Here is a 15,196-nt window from a genome sequence, read left to right on the forward strand (position 1 = left end):
CCAGGCCCAAAAGGTTTGTTGTTGTTTCTGTTTCTTTTTCTAACGTGTGTAGCCAAGGCTATCTTTGAACTTGGAATCCTCATACCTCAGTCTTCTGAATGCTGGGGTTGTGGGTATGTGCTTTGTACCATGGCCTCGAGGAGTTGGTTCTTTTTGTTTGTTTGTTTGTTTGTTTGTTTGTTTGTTTGTTTTGAGACAGGGTTTCTCTGTGTAGCTTTGTGCCTGTCTTGGAATTCACTCTGTAGCCCAGGTTAGCCTCCAACTCAGAGATCCACCTGCTCTGCCTCCTGAGTGCTGGGATTAAAGCCGCCGCCGCCGCCGCCACCACCACCCGGCTTGGTTCTTTTTGAAACAAGAGTCTTACACAGTGCAGGCAGATCTTGAAGTCACTATATAAAGGAGGATGACCCTGAACTCCTGATTTTCCTGCCTTCACTTCCTAAGTGCTGAGTTACAGGCATGTGCACATGCCTGGCTCTAGAGAAGTTTATGATTGAGTCATTTCTCTGCCTGCTTGTCCAGTGTGAAAGAACCTGCTGTAAGGCAGCCAGCTCCAGACACATGATTCAGCAGGTGATTTGGTTTTAGTGAAACAGCCTCAGCTCATAGTAAATTAATGCTGTCATTTAAATAGTTGTAATTTGGCTTGCATTTAATAATTTAGATTTGAATTCATAGTTGCTGAAGAACTATATGCATAAGATGCTGATACCTAATGTTGGATTTGGACGTATTTAAGCAACTTTATACACAATTTTAGTATAAGAGTTAGTGATAAACCCTAAACATTTAATAATTTTTTTTCTTTTAAAAGAATGCAGTACTTTAAAAAAAAAGGGAGAGAGAAGCCGGTCGGTGATGGCGCACGCCTTTAATCCCAACACTGGGGAGGCAGAGGCAGGCGGATCTCTGTGAGTTCGAGGCCAGCCTGGAACTATAGAGTAAGATCCAGGAAAGGCGCAAAGCTACACAGAGAAACCCTGTCTTGAAAAACCAAAAAGAAGAAGGAGAAGGAGAAGGAGAAGAAAGAAGAATGCAGTCATTGGGCCAGATGTGGTGGAGTACACCTTAACCCCAGAACTCTGAAAGCCAAGATAGGTGCTCTCTCTGTGGCTGCCCTGGTCTACACATTGAGTTCCAGGCCAGCCAGGGCTACATAGTGAGACCCTGTCTCAAAGTAATGACAGTGCAGTCCTCAGACCCTCCAGGTAGCTCATCAGGTTAACTACTTGCTGTGCAAGCTGCCAATCTGAATTCAACACCCAGAACCCATGGAAGATAGTCGAGGAGAACATCTCCACAAAGATGTCCTCTGACTTTCACGTGTGTTTGTGCTCTCTCTCTCTCTCTCTCTCTCTCTCTCACACACACACACACACACACACACACACACACACACACACACAGAGAGAGAGAGAGAGAGAGAGAGAGAGAGAGAGAGGACAACCTTGTCTTATTCCTGACTTTAGTGGAATTGCTTTGAGTTTCTTTCCATTTGAGGTTGGCTATGGGCTTGCTGTAAACTGCCTTTATTATGTTGAGGCATGTCCCTTGTATCCCTAATCTCTCCAGGACTTTTATCATGAAGGGGTGTTGGATTTTGTCAGCAGCCTTTTCTGCATCTAATGAGATGACCATGTAGTTTTGTCTTTCAATTTGTTAATATGGAGAGTTACAGTTATCAGTTTGTGTATGCTGAACCATCCCTGAATCTCTGGGTTGAGGCCAACTTGATCATGGTGTTCTTTTTGATGTGTGCTTGAATTTGGTGTGCAAGTATTTTATTGAGAATTTTTCCATCTTTGTTCATAAGGGAAATTGGTCTGTAAATCTCTTTCTTTGTTGGGTCTTTATGTGGTTTGGGTATCAGGGTATTATGGCCTCATAAAATGAATTGGGCAATGTTCCTTTTGTTTCTATTTTATGGAATAATTTGAGGAGTATTGGCATTAACTCTTCTATGAAAGCCTGGTAGAATTTTGTGCTAAAAACATCTGGCCCTGGGCTTTTTGGGGGGAGAAGGGGAGACTTTTAATTACTGCTTCTATTTCATTAGGAATTATAGATCTGTTTAAATTGCTTACCCTACCTTTAACTTTGGTAAGTGGTATGTATCAAGGAAATTACTCATTTCTTCTAGATTTTCTAATTCGGTGGAGTACAAATTTTTAAAGTGTGTCCTTATGTCTCTCTGGATTTCCTCGGTGTCTGTTGTTATGTCCCACTTTTCATTTCTGATTTTGTTAATTTGGATATTCTCTGTCTTTTAATTAATTTGGATAAGGGTTTGTCAATCTTAGTGATTTTTCTCCAAGAACCAACTCTTTGTTTCATTGATTCTTTGTATTGTTTCTATTTTATTCATTTCAGCCCTGAGTTTGATTATTACTTGCCATTTGCTCCTTTTGAGTATGATTTCTTCTTTTTGTTCTAGAACTTTCAGGTGTGCTTTTAAGTTGCTAGTATGAGATTGCTCCAATTTTTTTTTTTTAAATGTAGGCACTTAGTGCTATAAACTTGGTCTTAGAACCACTTCATATGTCCTCTAAGTTTGGGTGTGTTATGTGTTCATTTTCATTCAATTGTAGAAAAGTCTTTCATTATTAATCTCTCTCTTGACCCATTTTCCATTCAGTAGTGAGTTGTTCAGTTTCCATGAGGTTGTAAGCCTCTTGTTGTTTATCCAGCTTTAGTCTATGGTGGTCTGATAGGAGGCAGGGAGTTATTTCTATTTTCTTGTATCTGTTGAGACTTGCTCTGTGTCTGAGTATGTGGTCAGTTTTAGAAAGAATTCCATGATGTGCTGAGAAGGAATATCCCTTTGTGTTGAGATGAAATGTTCTGTAAATATTTGTTAGGTCCATTTTGTTGTGGAATAATCTTTTTGTACACTGTGAAGAAGTGTCACTTGGATTGGTTTAATAAAAAGGTAAATGGCCAATAGCTAGGCAGGATTTGGGGGGCAGGAAGACTGCTGGGAAGAAGAAGGCTGGAGTCACCAGCCAGATGGAGAGGAAGCAGCATGGGCAGTATGTGGTTAAGGTAATAAAGATACAGGACAAAAAGTAGTTTGAAAAAAATGGGTTAATTTAAATTGTGAAAGCTAGTTAGTAACAAGCCTAAGCTTTGAGCTTTCATAATTATAATTGTAATTAGATGTTTCTCTATCCTGACTGCCTATTCCCAAATACCCAGCAGTTGCTTCCCAAATTACCACACAGAGGCTTATAATAATTATAGATACTTGGCCGATAGCTCGGTCTTGTTACTAGCTAGATCTTACAACTTAAATTAACCCATTTCTATTCATCTATGTGCGGCCTCGAGGCTTGTGGCTTTTACCTCTATCCCACTTTGTGTGTCTGACTTGTTCTCTGGCTGACAATCCTCTGACTCCTCCCTTCCTCATCTCATCATTCTCAGTCTGGCTTTCCTGCCTAACTTGATCCTGTTCAGCTATTGGCCAGGCAGCCTGTTCAGTAAACCAATCACAGTCATAAATCTTTACAGTGTATGAAGGATTTTCCACAGCACCAGATGAAGCATAAATCTAATTAATCTTATCAATAAAAACTGGCAATAAGGTATTGGGGTAAAAACTTGAAAGATCAGAGAAGCAGGGGAGCTTCCTACCTCTTCTGTCCCTCCAGTTCAAAGGGGCTGAGAGCTTGTCTTTGCCCCGCCTTAGCACTTCCCTTCTCTCCCTGCCTCGTCACTTCCTGTCTCCTCTGTACTGCTCTCCAGGCCTGTGTGGTTCATTAGTAGCTAGCCCCGCCCTCTGACCCCAAGCAAGCTTTGTCAATACACAAACAAAATATCACACAACAAATAATAAGTCTTCGTGTCATTACTGGGGAGCATTTGGGTTATGATTGTAGGGGGAAATGGCCAGCCTAAGAAACCCACCCTGACCCTGAAACCAGAGCCAAAGAAACACAGTTTGGCCCTAGAACCAGAACCAGTGAAAGAAATACGCCCTGGCCTTAAAACTGGAGCCAAAAGGCTAAAAAGGGCCAGTGAAAGAAACACAGTTTGGCCCTGAAACCAGAGCCAACTCTGCCCCTGACCGACTAAACCAACCCATCCCTGAGCAGGAAAACTAACCAATCCCTGGGGAGAAAAATCTTCTTCTCCCTGGAGAAACTCCACCCCTAAGAAGCCCTATCTAAGCCCCTCTGCCTATTCAGTTGTGGGCTGTCCTTTCCTACCCTGGTGGAGTCAGCCATTTTCCTGGACTCCCCCTTCCCAAATTTCTTAAAAGAGTTTTGGGTGAAGTTCTTCTTTCACCGGCATGAGCAGAAGAACCTTTGCTGAGAGGTTCCCTTAGGGGGGCTAAGGGGGGGTGGGGGTGGGAAGGAGTAACAACATGTCGCCAGAGCCGGAGGAGATTGCTGCTTTTCTGCAGGGATTCCCCTATATCAGAGTGAAGCAGAAGTAACATCTTGAGTCAGAGCAGAAATGGATAGCTCTCCTAGGACATTCCCTTAGGGGAACAGATCAGAGCTCAGCTGTAATGGCTCTCTCTTGGAGAGGAGCAGGATTGTTACATCCTGCGGGGAGACCATCCCCCCACCGCACCCCAACTTCAGGTATAGCCTGACTTCCTGACAAGTCAGGATACCTTTCCCTCCACAGCTGTACCACTTGAAATGATGTCAGTTAGCTCCAGCATTTCTTTGTTTAATTGTTGGCTAGATGACCTGTCTATTGGTGAGAGTGAGATATTAAAGTCTCTCACTATCAGTGTGAGAATCAATATGTGATTTAAGCTGTAGTATTTCTTTTATGAACTTGAGTGCCCGTGTGTTTGGTGCATAGATGTTAAGAATTTCAATGTCTTGGATTTTTCCTTTGATGAGTATGTAGTGTCCTCTATCTTCCTTCTCCCTCCTCTCTCTCTCTCTCTCTCTCTCTCTCTCTCTCTCTCTCTCTCTCTCTCTCTCTCTCTCTCTCTCTCAGCTTTATTGAGACAGAGTTCCACAGTGTAGCTCTGGCTGTCCTAGAACTCACTCTGTAGACCAGCTGGCCTTGAATTCAGAGGTCTGCCTGCCTCTGCCTCCCAAATGCTGGGATTAAAGGTGTGTGCTACTACCACCCAGTTTCTGTGTGTTTCTTGTAACTTGATAGGCATTTACGTCTTTAGTTAGAGAATTTTTCTTCTGTGATTTTGTTGAATTTTTTTTCTGTGCCTTTGAGCTGAGTTACTTCACCTTCTTATGTTTTTTTGTTTCAAGATTTATTTATTATATGTACAGTTTTTCTGTATATATACTATTCTGTCTGCATGTATGCCTGCACACCAGGAGAAGGCACCAGATCTCATTACAGATGGATGACTGTGAGCCACCATGTGGTTGCTGGGAATTGAAATCAGGCCCTCTGGAAGAGTAGTCAACAACCTCTGAGCCATCTCTTCAGCCCCATCCTTTGTCTATTCTTAGATGATTAGATTTGATCTTCTTATAGTGTCTCAGATTTCCTGGATGTTTTGTGCCAGACGTTTTTTAGGTTTAACATTTTCTTTGACTGATGTCCATTTCTTCATGTCTTCTTGTCTGAGATTCTCTTTTGCATCTCTTATATTCTGTTGGTGAGGCTTGCCTCTGAGGTTCCTGTTCAATTTCCTAACTTGTTCATTTCCAGATTTCCCTCTGTTTGAGTTTCCTTTCTTTTTAAATTTATTTTATGTGCATTTGTGTTTTGCTAGCATATATGTCTGTGTGAGGGTGTCAGATCCTCTGGAACTGGAGTTATAGACAGTTGTGAGCTGCCCAGATGTACGTGCTGGGAATTGAACCCAGGTCCTCCGGAAGAGCAGCCAGTGCTCTTAACCACCGAGGAGTTTCTCCAGCCCGTTTGGGTTTTCTTTATTGATTCTATTTCCACTTTCAGGTCTTGAACCTTTATTCCCTTCCACTTTTTTTTTCATACATTTCTTTAAGGGATTTATTTCCTCTTTAAGGGCTTCTCTCATATTCATAAAAGCTATTTTAAGGTCTTTGCCTTGTGTTTCAGCTATGGTACAACACTCAGAGCCTACTGGGTAGGGTTGCTGGGCTCTAATGGAGACACATTGTCCAGGCTGTTGTTGATTGTGTTTGTATGCTGGCGTCTAGGCATCTGGGTTTGGGAAGATTGTAATTCTAGGTGCTGACATCTGGTGGTCTTTGTGAGGTGGGTGTTTTGTTCCTTGGTTACTGTTGCACTATCTGGTTCTTTGGAGAGTGTTAGTGACTGTGTGTTGTCTGGTAGGAAATTCTTCTGGGATCCTGATAGGTGTGGCCACTGGAGGTTCCAGGTAAAATGTGTTTCTAGGTATTTGGAGCTGATACTTAGGAATGGCGATGCACTAGGAGGGGGAAGGCTGAGGGAGTTCATGGGAGGGAGGAAAACAGATTGTTCCACCAGAATTTGCTTAGTCCCCTGGGAATGGGGACAGAGAATGAAGAGAGGCCACAACTGGTAGTCTGCCACAGAGCTCATGGGACTGGGCATTGGATATGGAGGAGAGCAGGGAGAATGGAGATATGAAGCTCTTAGCTAACCTGTTTTGCTGGCCTATTTGCTTCTCTGGCAGGCTTGGCTGGCGTGTTCCCAGGGAATGCCTGCTGAAGTCGGGGGCTGGGATAAAGCAAAGATCCAGATTAAAGGCATGTGCCTTCCTATCTCAAAGATCCAGATTAGAAGTGGATTTTGACCTACTTCAAATTAAGCAAAAACCCCTCACAGGTGTGTCCTCCATTTTTGGATTTCAATTAATTCCAAATGTAGTCAAGGTGACAAGAATAGCCATCACACTTTCCTTCAGTTTCAAAATCTCAGGCAGGTTTGCTCTTCCAAAGGAACCTGGTTTGATTCCCATTGCTCACATAGCTGCTAACAGCCATCTGTAACTCCAGTTCCAAGGGGATCTGAACCCTCTGCTGGCCTCCATGGGTACTGCATGCACATGGTACACAGACACACGCAGCCAAAACACATGTACACATAAAAATAAATAAACCAACCTCAAATTTTTAAAATAAAATTGTAGCCGGGTGGTGGTGGCGCATGCCTTTAATCCCAGCACTCGGGAGGCAGAGCCAGGCTGATCTCTGTGAGTTCGAGGCCAGCCTGGTCTACAGAGCGAGATCCAGGACAGGCACCAAAACTACACCGAGAAACCCTGTCTCAAAAAACAAAATAAAACAAACAAAAAAAGTAAATAAGATGAAATTGTGTTATTTTTAGTAGTATGTTACTATTGAGGTTTTGGAGGTTTGTGTCTATTTTAGATGTTTGCCCTTGTTTAATGTGTGATTTGTAATTACACTCTCCTGTTCTGTAGGTGGTCTCTTCATTCTGTTGACGTTTGCTTTGCTATCTGGCAGCATTTTTAGCTTTGTTATCCCCGTTCCTCTCTGTTAGCATATTCCCTGGGGAGGAGGATTTTTGCCTTCTCATCATTCATAGGTATTATCCATTTAATTAACATTTATGATGTTCAATAAGTATTGATGGGAATAAATTCTTCAGTGAGTGAACAAACCTGACTTAGTTCTTATAAGCTTAAATGTTTTCTTAAGCTCACATGACTCATTTGATCAGAACACCTTCGTGAGCTGGACTTGGTGCACACCTGTAGCCTTAGCACTTGGGAAGCTAGGGCAAAGAGGATTGTGAGGTAGAGGCAGCGCGTGGCTAGAGAGTTATAGCAAGCCCCTGTCTCAACGGACAAAGAAACAGACATATACTCCTAGATCCTGAACTAGTCCGTTGCCTTGCCATCTCTGTGATCTCGCTTGTACAAACTCTGCAGTCTGTAATTCTTCATATCCCCCCCTCCGATAATAACTCTTCCCTTTAAGGATAAGACCCGCCGTCAGTGTGAGCACTTTCCTACTTCAGTGTGAGCAATTTCGTACTTCTTCAGTGTGAGCACTTTCCTACTTCAGTGTGAGCACTTTCCTACTTCAGTGTGAGCATTTTCCTACTTCAGTGTGAGCACTTTCCTACTTCAGTGTGAGCATTTCCCTATTGAACCTTTATGACCTACTGTTATCTTCTATGATTTTTGGAGTCTCTGCCTATTTACTGCTTTTTTAAAAAATAACAGCAACAGGTAACTTATTTTTGTTTTGAGAAAGGGTTCCAAGATGTGGCCCAGTTTGGCCTTGAGTTCATAGGCTGGGAAGACCTTCCTGTGTTAGTCTCCTGAAAGGGGGACTACAGACTCAAACCACAGTACCACAGAGAAATCCTGTTTCACTTGTATTTTTCTATCAGTTCCTCATTTGATACTACTAGTAGCCCTCAATAATTTCTACCATGGGTTAGATTTTTAATTTTAAAACCATCATCATCATAAAAATGTAAGGCATTCTTTAAAAACTGATTTAGATTGTAATTTAGTAAAAAAAAAAAAAAAAAAAAAAAAAAAAAAAAAAAAAAAAAAAAAAAAAAAACAACTAAAATATGAAACCCGGGGCTGGAGAGATAGCTCACAGTTAAGCTCTTGTTAGCTAGGCATGGGTGGTACACATCCTTAATCCCTTCACTTGGGTGCAGAAGTAGGCAGATCTCTGTGAGTTCCAGGTTAGCCTGGTCTACACGGAGTTCCTTGATAGCCAGGGCTACACAGAGAGACCCTGTCTGAAAACAGAAACAAAAACAAAAACAAACAAACAAAAAACCCACAGCACTTGTTATTGCTTTTCTATAGGACCTAGGTTGGCCCCCCAGCACCCACATGAGACCTCACAACTATCTGTAGCTCTAGTTCCAGGGGACCTGTCACCCTCTTCTGGCACCTGATGCACAGACTTATGTGCACACAAAACGCTCATGTACAGCAAATAAATATTTTTCAAATGAAAGTAGCATCTCCATCAAATTTAATCGTAGAGTATCGTATCTGTTTGTGTGTCCCTATACAAGTTTCCCAGTGTAAACAAAGCTGTACTTGTGGGTGGTGCCTTGTCCTATAGTGACTTGGTCTCTTCTCAAAGGCAAATGTCGTAGTGCACTCCAGGACACCTGTGTTCACACCATTGGTTCTTTGAAACTATATTTGGATGTTCAAGCTATTAAAAGCTTCACGGACTTAGTGACCTTCCAGGCAGAGTTTAGACAGGATGTTCCCACTGCTGCTGCCTGTTGCGGAGCGGAAAACAGCAGCTCTCAGCCTCCACAGGGGCTTCATCTTGCTTTATTTCCTTTCCCCTTCCTAAAGAAGATGAACCATGAAAGCACAACCCTGATATCCTTGAAGGAAGCAATGAGAAGGTGGCTCGGGGCTCCAGGGAGGGAATAGGGCCAGGGTCTGCTCTTCTCACAAGATGGGGAGTGAAGAATGAGGAGCAGAAATAAGCAGAGAACAGCAGCCATACACAGAGAACTGTGTTTGCTAAAGTGGTTGGAGTCTTGCAGGTTCAAAAAATATGTAAACTGATTAATAAAGAAAAATCTTGGGGGTTGGGATTTAGCTCAGTAGTAGAATGTTTGTGTAGTTGAAAGGCCCTAGTTTTTAAATCCTCTGCATCTGCATGTGTACACACACACACACACACACACACACACACACACACACACACACACACACGGAATCAAGAAAAGAAATCTGCTTTAATATGCTATAGCTCCGTTCAATTTATGCTAGATTCACAGAAATAAGTAAAATGTAACTATTTCCCTTGAAGAGCTCATAGCCTACAGGAATAGTAGAATTGTTTTTTCAAATACAGTTTAATACACATGACCTTATACTAGTGATGTTCCAAAAAGACCAAAGGAACACGAAGGAGGGATCAACCCATTTGGCCTAAGGAAGTGGCTCTTCACAGAGGGATACTTTGCCGGATCATAGCATCTGAGTTAGTTTATGAGGAAATAAATAGGAGGAGGAATTTTATAGTGAGAAAACTACATTTTGACCTCACAAAAGATTGGAATTACAGATTAGCAACTAGAATGTGTGAGAAGATTCAGAAAGACATTCTGCTTCTTGCTGAGGAGATCCAGTTCGTCTCTAAAGTCAGGTGGCATAAAAAAATACATTTTTAGCTGAGTTAAATGATCACAACTGGCTGCTCCTTCAGAGGTCCTGAGTTCAATTCCCAGCAACCACATGGTCGCTCACAACTATCTGTAGTGGGATCTGATGCCCTTTTCTGGCATAAAGATGTACATGCAGATAGAGCACTCATATACATAAATAAATAAATCTAAAAATATGATCATAACAGTATTTTAGAGAATTGTGTGAAGGATGAATTGGAGGCTGGAGCAAGGACTCAGTAAGACTACGGTAGTCCTAGGACCAGGTTAAAGGAGATGGACTGGTTTACTGGGTATGACAGGTGAGAGGTGAGTTAAATAGATATCAGCTGTGGGGGAGGGGTTGAGAATTATTCTTAGATTTCTAATTCAAACAACTGAATAGACTGTAAGGCTGTTAACTGAGCTAGGGAATTGTGGTAGGAAACATTACTCTCAGATTTACATTTTTTTTAATTTAAAAATTCTTTTTAGAATTATTTTATGTGTACCACATGTGCGCCTGATTCCCTCAGAGGTCAGAAGAGGGCATCAGATCCCCTAGAACTGGAGATATCAGTGACAGCTATGAGTCACTGTGTGGGGGCTGGGAGTCAAACCCAGGTCTTCAAGAACAAGTACACTTGGCCACTAACCCATTCCTCCAATCCTTCTTTGTTTTTGAGACAGTTGTGTGTGTGTGTGTGTGTGTGTGTGTGTGTGTGTGTGTGTGTGTGTGTGTGTCCCTAAGTGTCCTGGATCTCGCTCTGTAGACCAGGCTGGCCTTGAACTCACAGAGATCTACCTGCCGGGTGCTGGGATTAAAAGCATGTTCCCACCACCACCCAGCTCTAATATATAATAAATTATTTATTTATGTGGTGGGAAGGGGTTGTGCATGCCACAGGCACCCACGTGGAAGTCAGAGGAAAACAGGAAGGAGTTGGTTTTTTCCTTCCACCATGTGGGGCTAAGGGATGGAAGTTAGGTCACCAGGTCAGCAGTAAGCACCTTAACCTGATGAGCCAGCTGTACATTCTTTTTTCAGCATTTATTAGAGTGGTCCGCATGTCTTTTGGCGGGGTATTCCAAAGAACTTCTGCAATTATAAACTGTTATCGACAAGCTACAGCTCATTTCTAGAGTTCAAACTAGCAATGATCTACAGCACTACAGCTTCAAGTCTGAAGTTAAAGACCGTCAGGTGGTGTTGTTTTGACTCAAAAACAGAGGTTGCTGCATATAAGCCTCACAGGCTTCATACTCCTATAAAACACACATTTCATACCAACTTTTATCTAGGTGTGAATTGATACCAAAACTGAGAGAAAATTCCTCTATCACAATTTCTGAAGGTGGAGGAGAGAGTTCATCAAGTTAAGCAAGCTTAGGACAGTTGGATTTGATGTCTCCACCTAGGGAGAAATGCACGAAACAGATGAGAGTATAAGTCTAAGAGAAAAATGGTACCTGAAACTCAGTTACTATTGGGAGATACGGAGGACCAAGAGAACAGGGTCAGGATATAATCTTGGGCGGCCACAAAGTGTTGAGGTCACTGGAGAGATAACTATTTTCTTATCCCTTCCTTCATTAAAGACCATGTGGTGCTTTCAGGCCAGTGAGTTGTCACCCTAGCTCTTTGTGGCTCATTTAGGTGCAGTCTTAGTGCTATGGTGCCTCTGGTGTTCAGGGCTACTCAGAGCTACTTCAGTCCTCTTGTGACCTCAGCAGGTCATTCTTTCTCGTCACAGGTGTCAGCTGTATGACCTGGACATAAGTTACCACTTCTCTATAATGCCTCTGCTAGTTATTGGGAGACAGGAATAATATCTCTAAGAAATGGCCAACGATCTCCTATGTAGAATTTATACTTTACTTCATGCAAAGCAAACTGAAACAAGAAGTATTGCATGATAGAGGCAAGGGTTTCCCCAGAGAGTGGGTTAAGAAGAGAGTGGAGGGCTGGACATAGTTCAGTGGTAGAACTCTGGCACAGAAGGTATGAAGCCCTAGGTTCAGTCCTCAGCATTACCGTCACACACACACACACACACACACACACACACACACACACACGGTGGAATTTGAGCTGATCCTTGAAGTAAAAATGGATCTGCAAAGTCCTATCAGGGTAAAGAAAGCCACTTTATTATGTCCGCTGGTTCTAGCGCTCGCCACTTAAGTGATTGGGTCTTTTTCAAACTTAATTTCTTTATTTCTAAAATGGCAAAATCGGGACTTTTACAACTCTAACAAATAAACTTTCCCTCACTAAAATATAAAAATGGGGCTGGGGACATGGTTGAGCTGGTAAAGGCACTTGGTGCCCAGGCCTTACCACCTGAGTTCACACCCCAAGACCCACATAGTGGAAGGAGAAAATAACTCCTACAATTACAATTTGTCCTCTGGCTTCCACACATGCACCCCAAACCCTCCCTCCACACACAAAATAAATCCGTCCTTAAAATGCAACAACTGACAGCTTCACTTCTTTTTTTTTTTTTTTTTTTTTTTTTAAGATTTATTTATTTATTATGTGTACAGCATGTATGACTGCAGGCCAGAAGAGGGCACCAGATCTCATTACAGATGGTTGTGAGCCACCATGTGGTTGCTAGGAACTGAACTCAGCACCTTTGGAAGACCAGTCAGTGCTCTTAACCTCTGAGCCATCTCTCTAGCCCCAAACAGCTTCACTTCTTAGAGTCATGAGAAGTAATGCTTGCTGATAGTCTGTGAAGTGTAAGTGTTGCACTAGACACAGGAACAACTAACTAGACAGTCAGAAGTCTGCCAACATGAAGAGCAGGCTCAGTAGAGGGCTTGGCAAATGGGACCCCGTTCACATTTTAACTCTAAGTACCCATCTAAATTTGGCAGGGGTTGTAAATAATCTATTAGTCTTAGGTTTACCCTGGCCTGAACTTACCTTTGATTCTTTAATCCTGTAGGGTAGAGAACAAGCTCCAAGCTCTAGACATTCAATTCAGAGAACTAGACGTCACCAAGGATAACCTGACACAGCAATTTGAACACCATGGCAAGACTTTGGCCAGCCAAGCAGCCCACGATGAGATATGGACAGCGGTTCTGGGCCTCGGGTGAGCAACGGTTGAGAAATCCTGGCTTTTGTGGCTTTGTGAGAGCTTTCGGTGGCCATTCCAAAACTATGTTTAGTACGTCCCAGGGCATTACTCAGGCTCGGCTCCCTTCATGCAGAAAAGGTTGATCTGTGTTTATGCCAGGCACCACAGTACCCACCCTGTGAGTCTCTTACCAGCTGGTCTTATGGAAGGGGATGAGTAACAGAACTCCCTCACCATGGGATGCTCATCCAATGGGGGGCCTGAGAACTCAGCTACGCAGTTTGGTGCAGGCCCGACTTCTGAAATACATGGCTGGTTTCCTAGTGGGTTTACATTGGGTCAACCTAATCCAATGTAACTTACATTTATACACAGACTATTCCATTTAAGGAGCTTTCCACATTTCTCATAGGTTCACCTCAATGGAACTGAATATTTTATATAGCTATGTCATTGAAGTCCTTATCTGCTTGCACACTCGAGTGCTTCAGAAGCTTCCAGACCTGGTGAGAAGTCTTCCAACTTTAGCCTCCGTCCTTAGACGACAAGTCAAGAACAAGCACGTTAGAATTGTGTGGGAGTCTGTCCTGGAGGAATATGGGCTGCAAGAGAGAGATGTCACAGCACTCTGTACCTTCTTCATTGCCCACGGCAACAAAGCAGAACACTATGCTGCTAATGTAAGGCGGATGTACATCAAAGATGTCACGTTCATGATCACCAACATGGTAAAGAACCAGGCTCTGCAGGACGGTTTGCTGCGAGCTGTTCAGGTCATCGAGAAGGGGAAAGCAGTGAGGACCCCTGAACACCAAAGGGCATCCCTAAAAGAGCTGATACCACCAATCAAAGACGAACCTGTTACCCAATAACTCAGCAATCCCACTTTCAGTCATTTGTAATGCAAAAACAAAAATGAATAATTTGATTACTGTAGGCTTATTTTATAGCAAGAGTGGAAGGAGCATTAAAGAAATTTTGAGAAATTGACACAATATTTTGTGTGTGTAGCCATATTAAAAAATAGGCAAACTTTTTATAATGAAATAATCTGGGGATGTAGCCAAGAATACATGCTTTGTATGCAGGAGGTCCTGGTTTCAATCCCTAATACAATAAACCTAAAAAATAAAATAAACTTATATGGAATAATCACTCAAATTTGGTGGTGTTTCATTTAAATATTTATCTAATGGGAAGTACAAAAGGGGGCAAAACTAACTATATATACATATCTATGATACTTTAAAAGATACTGTGTATTAGTGTAGATATCTACACTTCTGCAGTGATACTTAAGAAATATTTTAGGGGGGAAAATGAAGAGGTTAAGAGGCAAGATGAAAGAAATTCTTTTCACTCGATGGTGGAACTTGTCTCTAGGTGTGACGTGGCATCCCTGTCTTTCATCAGAGAAGCTGGGATCAGCCACAGGACATGGTCATGAGATCAGGGCTATTGTCATTTCCTCATTGAAGGGAAAGGGAAATGTTACTTTCCCCTGAGATTCCAGCCACAAGCTGTACATAATCTTGCTCCCCTGGTCTTAGGGGATGCTAGAGCATACAGGAGGTGGACAGTTGACTGCGGTTGGGAGTCTAGTGGTGAGGCTTTTGTGGGTCATCCCCATGTTCAGGTGGGAATTTTAGGTGGTGTGGCTTGCCTTTGAGTCAATCCACACTTCCGTAAGCACTCAGTTCCTGTAAGACTAATGAACTCATTGGTTCCCCAAGCTGAACTGGGATGGACTCTCTTCTTTGGCTTATCTTTGGTGTCTGGATGAAATAGAGATTTCTTTAGTTTCTCTAGAAAGAGTCAGAATGTTCATTTCGAATATTGTGAATTTTGAATGCCTATTAAAAGGCAATTACTCAATAAAAAACATAACGTATTGGGGTGGAGAGATGACTCAGTGGCTAAGAGTTCCGTTCCCAGCACCTCTGCCAGGTCTCGCAACCATAGCTCCAGGACAGACTGTAACGACGGCGCTTTCTTTGGTCTGCCAGCTCCCAAGTAATGACACGGAGACTTTTTATTAATTCTGAAAACTTGGCCTTAGCATAGGCTTGTTCCCAAGTAGCTCTTAAAAT

The 15,196-nt window shown here is 42.5% G+C and overlaps 1 protein-coding gene across 1 annotated transcript; it reads left to right on the plus strand.

Moving 5' to 3' along the window:
- Window positions 1-9,077: 9,077 nt before the first annotated feature.
- On the plus strand, window positions 9,078-14,258 carry Smco1 (single-pass membrane protein with coiled-coil domains 1). The gene is made up of 3 exons (XM_006974506.4): window positions 9,078-9,264; window positions 12,972-13,121; window positions 13,519-14,258. The coding sequence occupies exons 1-3, from the start codon at window positions 9,215-9,217 to the stop codon at window positions 13,976-13,978; spliced, it is 660 nt and encodes a 219-aa protein (XP_006974568.2). The 5' UTR covers window positions 9,078-9,214; the 3' UTR covers window positions 13,979-14,258.
- The last annotated feature ends 938 nt before the right edge of the window (window positions 14,259-15,196 follow it).

Source organism: Peromyscus maniculatus, chromosome 12 (assembly GCF_049852395.1).
Source record: "Peromyscus maniculatus bairdii isolate BWxNUB_F1_BW_parent chromosome 12, HU_Pman_BW_mat_3.1, whole genome shotgun sequence".
Taxonomy (NCBI): Eukaryota; Metazoa; Chordata; class Mammalia; order Rodentia; family Cricetidae; genus Peromyscus; species Peromyscus maniculatus.